The 15157-nt window shown below is 34.5% G+C and overlaps 1 protein-coding gene across 1 annotated transcript; it reads left to right on the top strand.

The window, feature by feature from the left end:
* The first annotated feature begins 7079 nt into the window (after window positions 1-7079).
* Window positions 7080-9283, top strand: LOC116208285 (plant-specific TFIIB-related protein PTF2). The gene is made up of 2 exons (XM_031541636.1): window positions 7080-7403; window positions 7478-9283. Exon 2 carries the CDS (start codon window positions 7521-7523, stop codon window positions 9105-9107), a length of 1587 nt encoding a protein of 528 aa, XP_031397496.1. The 5' UTR covers window positions 7080-7403; window positions 7478-7520; the 3' UTR covers window positions 9108-9283.
* Window positions 9284-15157: the final 5874 nt, after the last annotated feature.

The following is a 15157-nucleotide window of genomic DNA, read 5'->3' as shown; positions in this document are numbered from 1 at the left end:
GGGTCACCTCGTATATTACTTTAATATATAGAAGTTGTAGAGACCGTGCATTGCACATGATATTTATACCAACTTGAAAAATTATATATAATAAAAAATTAAAAAGAAAAACTCCTTAGGGCATGTTTGGTTCGCGGGAATCGATCAGGAACGGATTAACTATTCCGCACGGAATAGGTAATCCGACGTTTGGTTCACGGGAGTGCGGAATAGCTATTTCGGATCGGGAGATCTATCCGGCTTATATACGGAATTCGTGTGCCTCCCAAGGATGTTCGGATTGGGCATTCAGCATCCGGAATTAGCGTGAAAAACCAAAAATGCCCTCAAATTTCTTGAGTTATTACAACGAAATGCATCGAGCTTTTCTTCCTCAAAAACCCCTGACAAACTGCCGCCCATCCTCGAAGACGCACCGCCGCCCTTCCTCGACGAACCTCCACATGAGCAACCGCACGAACCCATGGCTCGCAAGCCAGGGGTCTCGACGAATCAAAGCACGAACCCATGGCTCGCAGCCCCAGCCCTTCAAACCCTTCCATTGCTGAGATCGGGACTCGAGTTTCCAGAGCCAACTCGCCGTAGCGATCTTCAATGGATCCGCAAAAATGGGCAAGACATAACCGCCTGAAAAGAGCTCATCTGCATGAATGAGCGTAAGAGGAGCCTGTGATGTTGGGAAATCGAACTTGAAATCATGGGAGCTTGATCTCTAGTAGAATCTTTTGGATGGAGGTAACCTCGGGTCCATCTCGATGAAGGAAGCTTCATCGGCCGATTCAAAAGAGGCTCCGATGGAGCTGTCGAGGCCTTCCTGAGACGGCTTGAGGTTCCCTGTAGCAATCGAGACCGATGGGCACTGTTCATCTTCTTCAACGAAGAAGATGAACAGTGATCGATTTTATAGTTGGGGGTATATATGTCTTTTTTTATTTTATTTATGATCTATTCCCGATTTTTACTATTTTTCTATTCCGTCCAACCAAACAAAGTGAATTTCATCAAAATTTTCATTATATTCCCTATCTATTCTAATCCATATCTATTCTATTCCATGTCTATACTAGTCCTGCGAACCAAACGTGCCCTTAGAGAATCAGAAGTGAAAATAAAAAAGAATAAAATAAACAAACACCTTCATGTTTAGGGCTATAATACCTTTAAAGAGATGAAAAACATTAATCAACTAACTTGCATCATAGACATACTTTTCGAGTGCTTGCATCTAGTTGTGTATGATAATATCTATTTATAATTATCATAGAGAATTTAGATAAAATATAACCTAATTTATTTTCCTTTTTCGGTGAACAAATCTAATTTGTTGTGAAAAGAAAATCTAATTTTTTTCAATAAGTAAAGAAAATCTTATTTACAAAATATTATCTAATCTATTTTTTAAAAATAGATATCTATAACAACATATGATTTATATATATATTTTTATTCCTATACATATACTAAAGGTTGTACACTTAACCATAAAATAATATATTTATATAATGTACGAATATATATAGTAATACATACTTATTTTGATGTTAATATTAATGTGATGAAATATTGCTTCTTATGTTAAAAAAATTCAAGATTGTTAAATAATGTCTATATTTATAATAAAACTTTCTCATTTATATTAAATAAATTCCTGTTATATAAATTACAAAAGTTAAAGAAATTAAGAAATTAGGTTTTATGATGAGATATCTTTAAAAACTATTTTTAATTAAAAATAATTCTGAAAATAAAAAATAAAAAACTTGGAAAACACATTTCAAAATATGTAAGCTAATATATACTTATTTTGATGTTAATATTTATGTGATAAAATATTAATTTTACTTTTAAAAATTTAAGATTATTAAATAATATCTATATATATATATAATAAAATCTTCTCATTTATTCAAATATATGGAATATTACAACCAAAAATTATTCCGGAAGATTTTATTGTTATTTTTATAATAAAATATCATTTTAAATTTTAAAAACTCAAAAAATTAAGAAAATTCCATTCAAAATGGATATTTGATTAAATATTAAATTTTATTTTTAAAAATTCAAGATTATTAAATAATATTTATATATAATAAAATCTCCTCATTTATTTCAAGATTATTAAATAATATTTTTATATAATAAAATCTTCTCATTTATTTCCAATACATTATGTTATATAAATTATAAAAATTAAAGACAACAAGAAATTAGATTTTATGATGAGGTATTTTTAAAAAATTATTAAAAATAATTTCAAAAATAAAAAAAAATAAAACCTAAAAAAATTCATTCAGAAAATTCGTATTGCCTTCAATTAGACATAATCATATTATCCAAAGATTTTACAATATTCTCGATCTTTTTTAAATGGGATATTATAACCAAAATTTATTCCATAAGATTTTTATGCTAATTTTATAATAAAAGATAATTTAAAATTTAAAAAACTCGATAAATCGAGAAAATTTTATTATGAAACGGAGTGTTCTAAGACCATTTGGTCAGGCCCATCTCGTATCTTGCTTTCATATATATAGATATAGATATAGATATAAATATAGATATAGATTATGCCAATTTCTCGAGTGATTAACACTCATTTTCCCATTAGTTACAATCGTTGGTGCATACTATCATGCCATGTGATACTAAAAAGTTTCTCGTTATGTCTAGCCTTCTCTCTGTTTTGATTTTAAAAAAAAAACTTTTTGCAAATAGTTGTAGCCGAGTTGAGGAGATGGCATGGCAAGCAGCTCTGATGGTTAATCGCATATTTTTTTCATTTACTGTTTCATTTACTCGGTTTACTGATTGACACTAATTTTGGAGGCATATATGATACTTGGGCTCCAGAGGGGGAGATGTAAGAAAAATTACCAACTTGACCCTTAGCCCAAGTGTTATATTTGGTTATTTACTAAAATCGCCCTTTGGGGGAGAAGGATGGACTGTTGGTGTGGACGATTTGGAAGATATACCGATTCGATCCGAGCTCTTATTGAATTGCTCATTCAATGAGTATTCTCAATATTATGCCTTGAAGAGGACTCGAACCTCCACGCTCTTTAGCACGAGATTTTGAGTCTCGCGTGTCTACCATTTCACCACCAAGGCATCTTGAAACTGAATCGTATTCCATGAATATGATATCTATCTAGTGTGATGTATGGAATATATGACAAAGGTGGAGTATTGGAGTATTTCTATTGATCGGTCATGTCATGTAGGCCTAAGTCGGACATCCAATTGTTTCGATTTGAATTATCCGGAGGATGCCTTACATATATTAATATTATATCAAATCAAAAAGATGGACAATCAAACCTATTTCTCGATTCAATAGAAGCCAAAAGAGTTGAATAGGGTCCCAACCCAAATAAGGAGAGATATTTAAAAAGCGGGTCCGATTATGCCTATTCCTAATCCTAAATGGAATGTAACGACGTAGGGATCCATATGTAAACATAGTATCTATTTAGATACGCTCGTTTCTGTCCTAGTTGATCCTGATTCGACATTAGAAGTATATTGATTTTTCACCAATAACCGAATACTTTTGTCTGTAAATACTGCATATTTGATTCCATCCATAAATCTATTTTCTTCCCTGGGAGTTCTAGTCTCAATAAGAATGCTAGTTCTTACTGTTCATATGTGATGATATGAATATACCACACCAATTCGTTATGTATGGATGATGAGATTCCATTGATACAGAGCCAATTCCAATAGACTTATTGAAATATTAATTTTTATTTTAGAAATTCAAGATTATTAAATATTTTCATTTATTTCAAATACATTCTATTATGTAGATTTTAAAAAGTGAAGAAATCAAGAAATTGAATTTTATGATGAGATTTCTTTAAAAAATATTTTTTATTAAAAATAATTCCGAAAATAAAAAAAAAACCTAGAAAATTTATATTGCCTTCAATTGGAGATTATTGTGGTATAAAAAAGTCATGGTTTTTTCGATTTCCAATTATAACCAAAAATAATTTCAGAAGGTTTTGTTACTAATTTTATAAGTGAAAATAATTTTAAATTTTAAAAAGTCAAAAAATCGAGAAATTATTTTTTTATTGAATATAATTCCGAAAATAAAAAATCTTAAATAATTTAAAATTAAAAAAGAAGAAGATAAATTTGCTTATTAAAAATAATTCTAAAACAAAAAAAAACCAAGAAAATTACGTTTAAAAAATTTATATTACCTTCAATTAGAGATTACCGTGATATCCAAAACATTTGATGGTATTTTCGATCTTTTTAAAATGGAATATTGTAATGGAAAATTGATTTTGCTCGATTTTGTTTCTAATTTTATAATAAAAAAATTATTTTAAATTTTAAACCTCAAAAAATCGAGAAAATTCCATTCATAAATTTGCGTTCTAAGGCCAACTGGTCGGGTCACCGTGTGTATTACTTTAATATATATAAGTTGTGGAGACCGTGCATTGCACATGATATTTATACCAACTTGAAAAAATATATATAATAAAAAATTAAAAAGAAAAACTCCTTAGAGAATCAGAAGTGAAAATAAAAAGAATAAAATAAACAAACACCTTCATGTTTAGGGCTATAATACCTTTAAAGAGATGAAAAACTTTAATCGACTAACTTGCATCATAGACATACTTTTCGAGTGCTTGCATCTAGTTGTGTATGATATTATCTATTTATAATTATCATAGAGAATTTAGATAAAATATAACCTAATATATTAATATCTATTTACATATACTAGAGGTTGTACACTTAACCATATATTAATATATTTATATAATGTACGAATATATATAGTAATATATACTTATTTTGATGTTAATATTAATGTGATGAAATATTGCTTCTTATGTTAAAAAAAATCAAGACTATTAAATAATGTCTATATTTATAATAAAATTTTCTCATTTATATTAAATAAATTCCTGTTATATAAATTACAAAAGTTAAAGAAATTAAGAAATTAGGTTTTATGATGAGATATCTTTAAAAACTATTTTTAATTAAAAATAATTCTGAAAATAAAAAATAAAATACTTGGAAAACTCATTTCAAAATATGTAAGCTAATATATACTTATTTTGATGTTAATATTTATGTGATAAATTATTAATTTTACTTTTAAAAATTCAAGATTATTAAATAATATCTATATCTATATATATAATAAAATTTTCTCATTTATTCAAATACATGGAATATTACAACCAAAAATTATTCCGGAAGATTTTATTGTTAATTTTATAATAAAAGATAATTTAAAATTTTAAAAACTCAAAAAATTAAGAAAATTCCGTTAAAAAACGGATATGTGATTAAATATTAAATTTTATTTTTAAAAATTTAAGATTATTAAATAATATTTATATATAATAAAATCTACTCATTTATTTCAAGATTATTAAATAATATTTTTATATAATAAAATCTTCTCATTTATTTTCAATACATTATGTTATATAAATTATAAAAATTAAAGACAACAAGAAATTAGATTTTATGATGAGGTATTTTTAAAAAAATTATTTAAAATAATTTCAAAAATAAAAAAATAAAACCTAAAAAAATTCATTCAGAAAATTCGTATTGCCTTCAATTAGACATAACCATAGTATCCAAAAGATTTTATATTATTCTCGGTCTTTTTTAAATGGGATATTATAATAAAAAATTATTCCATAAGATTTTTATGCTAATTTTATAATAAAAAATAACTTAAAATTTTAAAAACTCAATAAATCGAGAAAAATTTATTCAAAAACGGAGCGTTCTAAGGCCATCTGATCGGGCCCACCTCGTATCTTGCTTTCATATATATAGATATAGATATAGATATAAATATAGATATAGATTATGGCAATTTCTCGAGTGATTAACACTCATTTTCCCATTAGTTGCAATCGTTGGTGCATACTATCATGCCATGTGATACTAAAAAGTTTCTCGTTATGTCTGGCTTTCTCTCTGTTTTGATTTAAAAAAAAACTTTTTGCAAATAGTTGTAGCCGAGTTGAGGAGATGGCATGGCAAGCAGCTCTGATGGTTAATCGCATATTTTTTTCATTTACTGTTTCATTTACTCGGTTTACTGATTGACACTAATTTTGTTCACTCATGGGTTTGGTTTAGCTGACATTGGGAAGGATTTGGGACCCTCACAATGCCTTTAACGATTACCTAAACTCATTTGTCCATACATTGTCTTAATTAATCCCTTAAATTTTTCAGAAAATTTCTCAAACCCTGCGTGAATTTATTTTATTATTATTATTATTTAAAAATAGCTGGGGTATTTCTACCACAATTTAGCTAATACACTCCTTTTGCTATTTGAAGTACCTTATTGCCCTCAATCCCATATTTATGACTCTAACGTTACGGGCGAGCCAACTACTTGGATCCTTGGACATGCCTGAAGTGGACTGTGAGCACGAGGCTCATCCCATGACTTCGACTATTGGACTCCACGAGATCCCGGGCATGTTTTAAAAATTAAAGGAAAAAAATAGGAAAAAATAAGAAAGAGGTGGTAAACTAAGCAGGGGAGGTACTCGGTGTTAAATACCTTTTAGGGACTAAACTGTTGACCCGCATACCTTTGAAGGACCAAAATTACACTCATAAAACATTAGGGCATTATTTTTGTAAGAGTAAATTAACAATTTGTCCCTCAAGAGATCGACGTTACATCAAATCAAATCTCAAGAAAATTTTTACATCAATTTTGACATTTACCTATTAAATGTACATCATATTACTCATTCCTTCTATCTACTGTTAAAAACTCGAAGGAACCCTTTGACGGAAGAGACAATATGACATACATTTAATAGATCAAGGTCGAATTGATGAAAAAAGAGTAAGAAATAATGCCACATCAAATATTTCCATATACTATTGGACGGCAGGTAGACGGAAGGGGTCATATGATGTACTCTTAATCAGTAAAGGTTGAATTTGATGTAAAATTGTTTTTGAGATCTGATTTGTTGAAATATCAATCTCGAGGGGCTAATTGTTAATTTACTCTTTTTATAATTTACTTCAGCCTCAAAAAATATTTTACATTGACCGCCTGCGCAAGCATTGACCGGTGACGTCGCCATCCTCTTCCCCTTCCGCCTCAACCATCGGTCTGCCTTCCCTCCGACACCTCTCACGTTGGACTCGACCTCCGGCTCCATCATAAGACGATCTTCTCGCCTCCCGTCTTCGCAGCAGAGGCCGGATGAAGCCTGAGCTCTCCCGTCGCAGTTGAGGAGGTAGCCCTAGCTCGTCTCGGAAAGGGCTCCGAGTCCCCAACACCCTCCTGTCCGATTACTTTCTTGCTTCCGTTGCTTCAGTATTTCTTCGGTGCTTCCCTGGTCATCATATCGGCTGCTCAGGTATGAAATCAGTTTTCTGCTTTGGATGAATGAAAATTTTCTTTCCCTGATGACTGGTTGGATTGTTTTTGTAGTGCCTCAACACCTCTGCAATTGTTTCCGCTCCCCCCCTGCAAAATGATGAAATCCTGCAAAAGCTGCAGCTCTCGAGCGCTAACACACGATGACGTCACTGGCAGCCTTCTCTGTGCCGATTGCGGCACCATCATCCAGCTTGAAACTTATGAGGCTCAGATTGGTGGCATCACTGGCCCCACTGGCACCTATGTCCGCGTTGGAACTTCAGGCACTGGATCCACCCTCCCTTACAGAGAGAAGAAGATATTTGAGGCTCAGAAGATGATCGACGATTTCACATTCAAGCTAGGGCTTTCCACTTCGAAATCGGATGAAGTAAAGGACATGATTGTTAGGATAACTGAGGGCGAATACGGACAGGGAGAATGGTTCCCTGTCCTGATTGGTGCTTGCGCCTGTGTAGCCATGAGGAGAGATAACCAGTCGCTCCCTGTAGCTCATGCTGCGTCAGTCATTGGCTGTGATGTTCATGAGCTAGGTAGAATGATAACTCGTATCGTAGATTTTCTTGATTTGAAGAAGGAAAAAGAGTTCCCTATTTATAATATTGTAACAGCTTTTGACCGGGCAGTGAGAGAGTACTCGGTATTTAGTAGGCTTTCTAAGGATGAGATCGCGAAGTTGCACAAGCAAGGGTTGTTCCTGATTCAATGTGCGATAAAGTGGTTCCTTACCACTGGACGGAGGCCTCTCCCTGTGGTGGTGGCAGTGCTGGTCTTTGTTGCGGAGTTAAATGAAATTCAGGTAAAGATTGATGATGTAGCAAGGGAATTTCATGCTACTGTATCTACCTCAAAGCGGAGATATAAAGAGCTCCTGGAGGCCCTTGTGGAGGTCTCACGGGCCCTACCCTGGGGAAAGGATGTTACAGTCAAGAACATAATAAAGAATGCTCCATTGGTGATTCAGTACATGGAGACAAAGTCAATGTTGAAGGGGAAGGGTAGGAAGAGCGAGGGGTTTGATTTGGAGGATGTGGTTAGCGGGTGCTTTATAAAGGGTTTTGAGTACGAGTTTGATGAGAGGAATGTTGCAGAGAGTGAGTCTCGGTACTTTGAAATTGAAGATAGGAGCAGGAGTGGTGGGCTGGGTGTTAATGATATGAAAATTTCTTATGAATGTCTATGCTTGATTTACTCGAAGTTCTTGGAGGAGAAAGGAGAGGTTGCATCTGCTGAGGATATAGGAAATGGTAACCAGAGAAAGAGGATGATGGGTATTGATCTTTATGCTTGCAGCGAATGGTGGAAAGGAAAATCTGATTTAAGCAAAAAGCTTATGCTGGAGCAGATACTAGGAAAGGATGTGGGGATGGATCCAATGCCTCCATCATTTGTGAACGGGCGCAGGGCAGTTGAGAGGAGGAGAGAGAGAATAAATGCAGCTAAGCAGCGGATTAATCGGATCATGTCTTCGAATTGCGCTGGTCCACCAGATGCTCTTGAGTTTCAGTCTGCAAATGCTTCCTATGCTCGGAAGAGGAGGAGAAGTAAAAAAGAGGAGGTTGACTGGGAGGATTTTATTATTGAGACCCTTCTACTTCATCGGGTTAAAGAGGAGGAAATTGAGAAAGGCCATTACAATACTTTGTTGGACTTATATGTCTTCAATTCCGGTGTTGTGTAAGTAGTCCAGGTTAAAGACAGATCCCTTTTGGCATCTATATTACTGCATAAGTTCGGATGCATAATACTATTTTTTATTTTTTTTCTCTTACCCTCTAGTTTGTTGTTCCTGCTTCTGTTAATCTTTAAGTTTATCGCAGGCCAAATGGCTCTGACATGATAAGATTTGATCTGATAGACTCTGGCCGCCTTTATTTTTTTCCCCACCCATCTGACAATTATAAGCTTTTTTTGAAAGAGATTATGCAATATGAAACTCTTCAGAAGTATTAGATGAGATTATAAAATCAGTTTGCTGGTAGAAACAATGAGAAATTGCCTAACTAATGGGAAATTACTCGGAGTGCTTAATCATTAAGAGAAAATCACATTGTAATCTTGTTTATAGGCATGGGTGCTAGTGTCACGATCAATACGGTAGTTAGTGTTGTTATGATCTGTTGTGGAGGCTTCTGTGGAATCCATGCTCTAAAGAAGTATCGGTTACCAAATTGAGAGAGCAAGTAGAATGAAAGCAAAAATTCTTCTTGGAGGCTTTTATGGTCCACTTATGGTGCTACCGCTTCTTGCCTCCATAAGCTATTGAATATCACATTAAGTTGATACAAAGGCCAGCAAGAGGTAGCTGTGGTCATATTAAGTGGAAATGAAGAAATTTCCAATTAAGAGGGAGAGTGGGGCATGAAGGAGGTGTAGCTTGCATTGCAAGTAGTTTTTGGGAATTTGTGGTTCTAATCTTTTGTTTTCTGTTTCTCTCTTCTCTGTTATGGTAAAGGTGAAGTAATTCTCTTACTAGCAAAATTCTGTCTTCAAGAGATCACAGCTAGCTCTTGTTGGCCGTGACCGCTTTGGGAAATTCTTAAAGTGACTTGTGTTAAAGTGGCTCTGATATTTCAGAATTTTAGGGGAAACCCTGCCAGTCTTTCAGGTCGTATTTTGGGGAAGCAACGGAGAATGTACTATGGCCAATGCTCTCTGTAAGGCATTGAAGAGGCCAGCCACTTGAGAAATCTTTCCTACTGGGCGAATTCGTACTTTTGCAGCAGTAGAGCTGAAGAGACGAGATCTAAACTGCTTGTGAGAAACCAAACTTCTGACCGGAGAGGCTGGAGTTTTAAGGTATGGAGTCTTACCTTCACATGTGCTTGAGGCAGTTAAAAGTAGAGTCTGGTTAGCACAGTGTGAAACCGTGAACAATCATTGTTTCTGGATGCTACTTCTGCTGATATATGACGTGGCTGTGTAAAAATTGTTTACATTTTTCAGTGTCGTATATGATTAATCCCAGTTCTAGTCGTGGAACTCAACAGTTTATTGCAGGGAGCCAAATCCCTTCTCGGATATGTTGCAGCAGCATTCAATTCATGGAAATATTTGCCTGCGCAGATCTATCAGTATCTCAAGCCTAGCCTTTTACTTTCAGGGAGCAGAGCAGAAGCTGGTGACCCATCTGTTCACGGCCGCTGGTTTTGAATGAGTTCTTGTTTTCCTGGATTATTGTTCTGTATATATGTGATTGTCCGATTGTTTTCTGTCATCTTGCAGAATAAGGGAAGGACTCTTTGGTACTTTTGGTTGGAAACAGGAGAGTCAGCACGATCTTGATCAGATAAATAACGAAGAGAAATAATTCATCCAAGTGGTTGTACAATTCCAGTCAATAATGAGTCGTCATTGACATTGATAATAAGCTATATCCATAATATGTTTTTGTATGCGGTGCATACTACTGCGTATGAGAATGAAAGCAGAAAACATGTCAAGCTTTATTAGTTCATGTTATCTACGACTTCAACTTCGACAGGAAAGCCAATATCGACGTAGTTAATTTGGGATTAATTTCTTTCAAGCAATTTGGGGTGCTTAGTGCGATTTTTCATTGGCTGATTAAGAAGAGTTGGCGGTTTGAGATTAAAATTTGAGAAAGATCCGATGGGGGGAAAAAAAAAAAGAAAGCGAAATAGCAAAGCCTAAAAGAAAAAAAAGAAAAAAACGAGTCAACACCAAAAAGTTATAATACAATGCAGAAGAAAATGTTGATGTGGGTAAAACAATTATTAACTAGTCTGGAAACCAGCAATTGTGCGGACACTAACAGTTTGAATTTTTGACAATCCAGTAAAAATACAATTCCAATAAGAATATCTTTATAGACTTATTAAAATATTTTTAAATCATACAAAACATGAACTAAGAAATGATTATGGGTGATTTATTATCTATATGATCATGAACTAAAAATAATATAAATTTACTTTTTATAATTATTTTTTATCTCGAATTTTTAACAATCCGTTAAAACACAATTCCGATAAGAATATTTTTACATACTTATTAGAGCATGTTCGAATCATACATAATATGAATTAAGAATTGGTTATAGGTAATTTACTGTCTATGTGATCATGAACTAAAAATAATGCAAATTTACCTTTTATAATTATTTTTATTGGATTTTCATTGGAAAATGTAAAATTAATTATGCTAATTGTGAAAAATCATGTTCAAATTAAATAACGGAGACTCGAAGAGTCGGTCAATGAAAATGCCCAAAAAGCCTATGTGGAAGGTTCTCAGAAATTTAATGAAGGGCTCTCGTTTATAAAATCCTATTTTAATTATATACAAGAAAGTAAAAAAGAAAAAAGTCCTGAGAGTGTCACGCGGTTTTCTCATAAAATAACTTGAGATCAATTTTGCTATGCCGGAACTTTACCATAAAAATTTCAAGTAATCCTTATATAGGAGAAAATTATGTTTATACTTAAATTAAAAACTATATTGAAAAAAAAAGAATATAGAATATGATAGACATTTGCCTACTTTTATAGAATTCTATATATCTTTAGCTAAAAAGTTGTCTGTGGTTTAGTAAATTATCTATTGATAATATTCAATTTAGTAGTTTTATTCGTAATAAGGGCATAAGTGAAAGTGAAAAAAGAAAGAGTTATAGATAACTTATTTTTTAAAAGGAGGAGTTGTTACTATTATAAATCACATGACATGCACATGAAATTTTACTCCATAATAAAATGTGGAGAAACATCTATTGAAGCTTATATTATTTATAATAATGTACTTAAGAAAAATTTCTTTGAAAAATCCAGGATCATTGGTAGGCCCTAGCTAGTTTCCCTCGCAACTAGCAAATATCTATTATAGGTATGTAATTCAGACTCATCGAAATCGTGCAACTAGAGGTCTCTATTCGGGTGACAAAATTGTGCCACATCAGTCATTTGATAAGTTTGTGACCCTCACAAGAATAGAACAGGTAATTTATATCCTTTCTTACTTCCCACATCCTTATCCGACACTAACTTCGGTTATTTATGGTGCATTTGATTTCAGAGTTAAAGTAACTTTGATTTTGATTGTGGAAAAGGACAAATGAGATGGGATTATAAATTTGACTTGGAAAACGTGTATTTTTGTTGTGTAGTGTGTTGAGTTAAAATCAAAATCATGATTCTAAAATCACACTAACAAATCAAACGCAACATTAAGTACTTAGTAACATTCAACCTGTTGGGTATCCCTCCAATTTGGAGAAAGTTTGGCTCAAATTGTGTTGGGTTTTTATCTGGCTTTAATAGGCCAAAGGACCCACTTTTGTTAGGGTTTATTTTGCAGCACAGTGACTGATTTGTAGAGATGAACAAAACAGAAAAGCAGCAGAATACAGAGAGCAGCAGAGCAGAATTTCAGTCCGACTAGCTGGAGATCAAACCTCGATCGGAACGGTAAATGAACTCCGATTGGGACGAAATTTTGATAGAGGCTTCACGACTTGTGAAGCTAAGTTCTAAACGGTTAGAATTTCTATTTGAGCTCTGTAGGTGCTGTTTCAGCTGACTTTGTGAACCACCTAGTGTGGGTGACGAATTTAGTGTTTGGGTGATCCAAGAGAGTGTTTCTCTTGAGTTTGGTAATCCAAGGGTTTACCCTTGATGAAAGACATTGTATAACCTTCATTCATAGTGGATCGTTGATTCGGAATTGGTCCCATGGTTTTTCCCCACATCGGGGTTTTTCACGTAAAATTCTTGGTATTCTTTTCTTTACTGCTTGTTGGTTGATTTGATTAGTTCCTATCTCGATTACACTAGTAGGGGAGGAAGATTAATCGCTGTGTTGTTGTTTGGTTGAGCACATCCCTTCCTAACAAGTGGTATCAAAGCCTCAGGTTAGAGAAGTTTGAGTTTTTTCGGTGTTTTCGAGATGGAGGAGTCTACAGGATCTATGTTCAAGTTGAATGCAACCAACTACTCTATATGGAAGTCTCAAATGGAGGATCTTCTATTTTGCAGGGACTTGTACGATCCCATTGAAGGGGATTCCGCGAAACCCAAAGATAAGGATGACAAGGCTTGGGAACGCACAAATCGGAAGACTATTGGTTTGATTCGGCAATGGATGGACAATAGTATTTATCATCATGTTGCTTAGGAGACAAATGCGAAAGGTTTGTGGGATAAATTGACAAATCTCTAAGCGAGGAAGACTCCGCAAAATAAGGCATTTCTCGTGAAGAAGTTTGTTCATCTTCGTTACCAGGATGGAGGTGATATGGCTGTGTATATGAGTAATTTCCAGGATATTGTTAACCAGTTGACGAACTTGGAGATAATACTACTCGATGAGTTGCAGACTTGTTTACTTTTAGAGACTCTACCGGATAATTGGGACACACTTGTGGTTGCATTGAGCAATTCTGCGCCAAATGGGAAGCTATCATTGGCCACGGTGACAGATAGTTTATTTAATGAGGAGACTAGAAAGAAAAGATCTGGGATTTTCATTCGGTTTGAAGCTTTGGTTACTGAACAATGGGGGAAAATTCAAAGCAAAAATTCATCTTCTAAGCATGGTAACTCACGTGACAAATCAATGGTAGATCAAAGTCGAAGACGAGGAAAGTGGTCACTTGCTATCACTGTGGAAAAGAGGGACATTACAAAAGGAAGTGTAGAGTTCTGAAGAAAAATCAGAATGGCAACGGTGAGAGCAAGAAGGAAGAAGACACTACAGCAGTGGCATCTGATGGAGAGACCTACATCATTTGTGATGAAGCTTATGTGAATTTCACGTGTCAGGACTCTACCTAGGTTACAGATACAGGTGCCTCGTTTCATGTCACTCCTCATCGGGATTTCTTCTCATCTTACACTGCCGGGGACTATGGTTATGTGTGAATGATGAATGGACAGTCATGCAAGATTGTCGGTATTGGTGATGTCTGTCTAGAGACCGAGCTTGGCTGCAAGTTGCTTCTGAAGAAGGTGAGGCATGTTCCAGAAATTTGCCTTAACCTAATCTCGACGGGTTATCTTGATGATGAAAGCTATAGTAACGAATTTAGCAATGGGAGATGGAAGCTCTCCAAGGGTTCGTTAATTGTAGCGGCACGGGGTCAGAAGACCGATACTCTCTACAGGCTATGTGCCAGGCACAACTCCGATCAGTTTAATGTTGTTGAGGATTATCCTATCGAGCTATGGCACAAGAGACTTTGACATATCAGCGAGAAAGGTATTCAAATTCTTGCTAGAAAGCAGTCTTTGTCCATTAAAGGTATGCACTTGAGCACTTGTGATCACTGTTTAGCTGGTAAGCAGATGAGAGTTTCTTTTGTTAGAAGTCGCCCCTCTAGATGCGATTATATACTTGATCTTGTGCATACTGATGTTAGTTTCATGTCGGATAGATCTCTTGGTGGTGCTATCTATTTTGTGACCTTTATAGATGATCACTCCAAGAAGGTTTGGGCTTACCCTATGAGAACTAAAGATCATGTGACTGAGATTTTCAAGAACTTCCATGTAGCAGTGGAAAGAGAAACGGGCATGAAGCTGAAATGTGTCAGAGCTGATAATGGTGGTGAGTACAGGGGTCCTTTCGAGAACTATTGTAGGACTCACGGTATCAAACTTGAGAAGACGGTACCGAAGACACCACAGCAGAACGGGCTTGCAGAGAGGATGAACCGCACAATTGTTGAGAGAGTTCATTGTATGCTTTCTCAGGCGAAACGTCTAAGTCTTTTTG

This window comes from Punica granatum, chromosome 5 (genome assembly GCF_007655135.1).
Source record: "Punica granatum isolate Tunisia-2019 chromosome 5, ASM765513v2, whole genome shotgun sequence".
NCBI classification, from domain to species: Eukaryota; Viridiplantae; Streptophyta; class Magnoliopsida; order Myrtales; family Lythraceae; genus Punica; species Punica granatum.
This window is presented reverse-complemented; position numbering and strand designations above follow the sequence as displayed.

Bases quoted from the DNA above. Each gene is read 5' to 3' on its own strand.
- LOC116208285 (XM_031541636.1), top strand. From the start codon at position 7,521: ATGATGAAATCCTGCAAAAGCTGCAGCTCTCGAGCGCTAACACACGAT.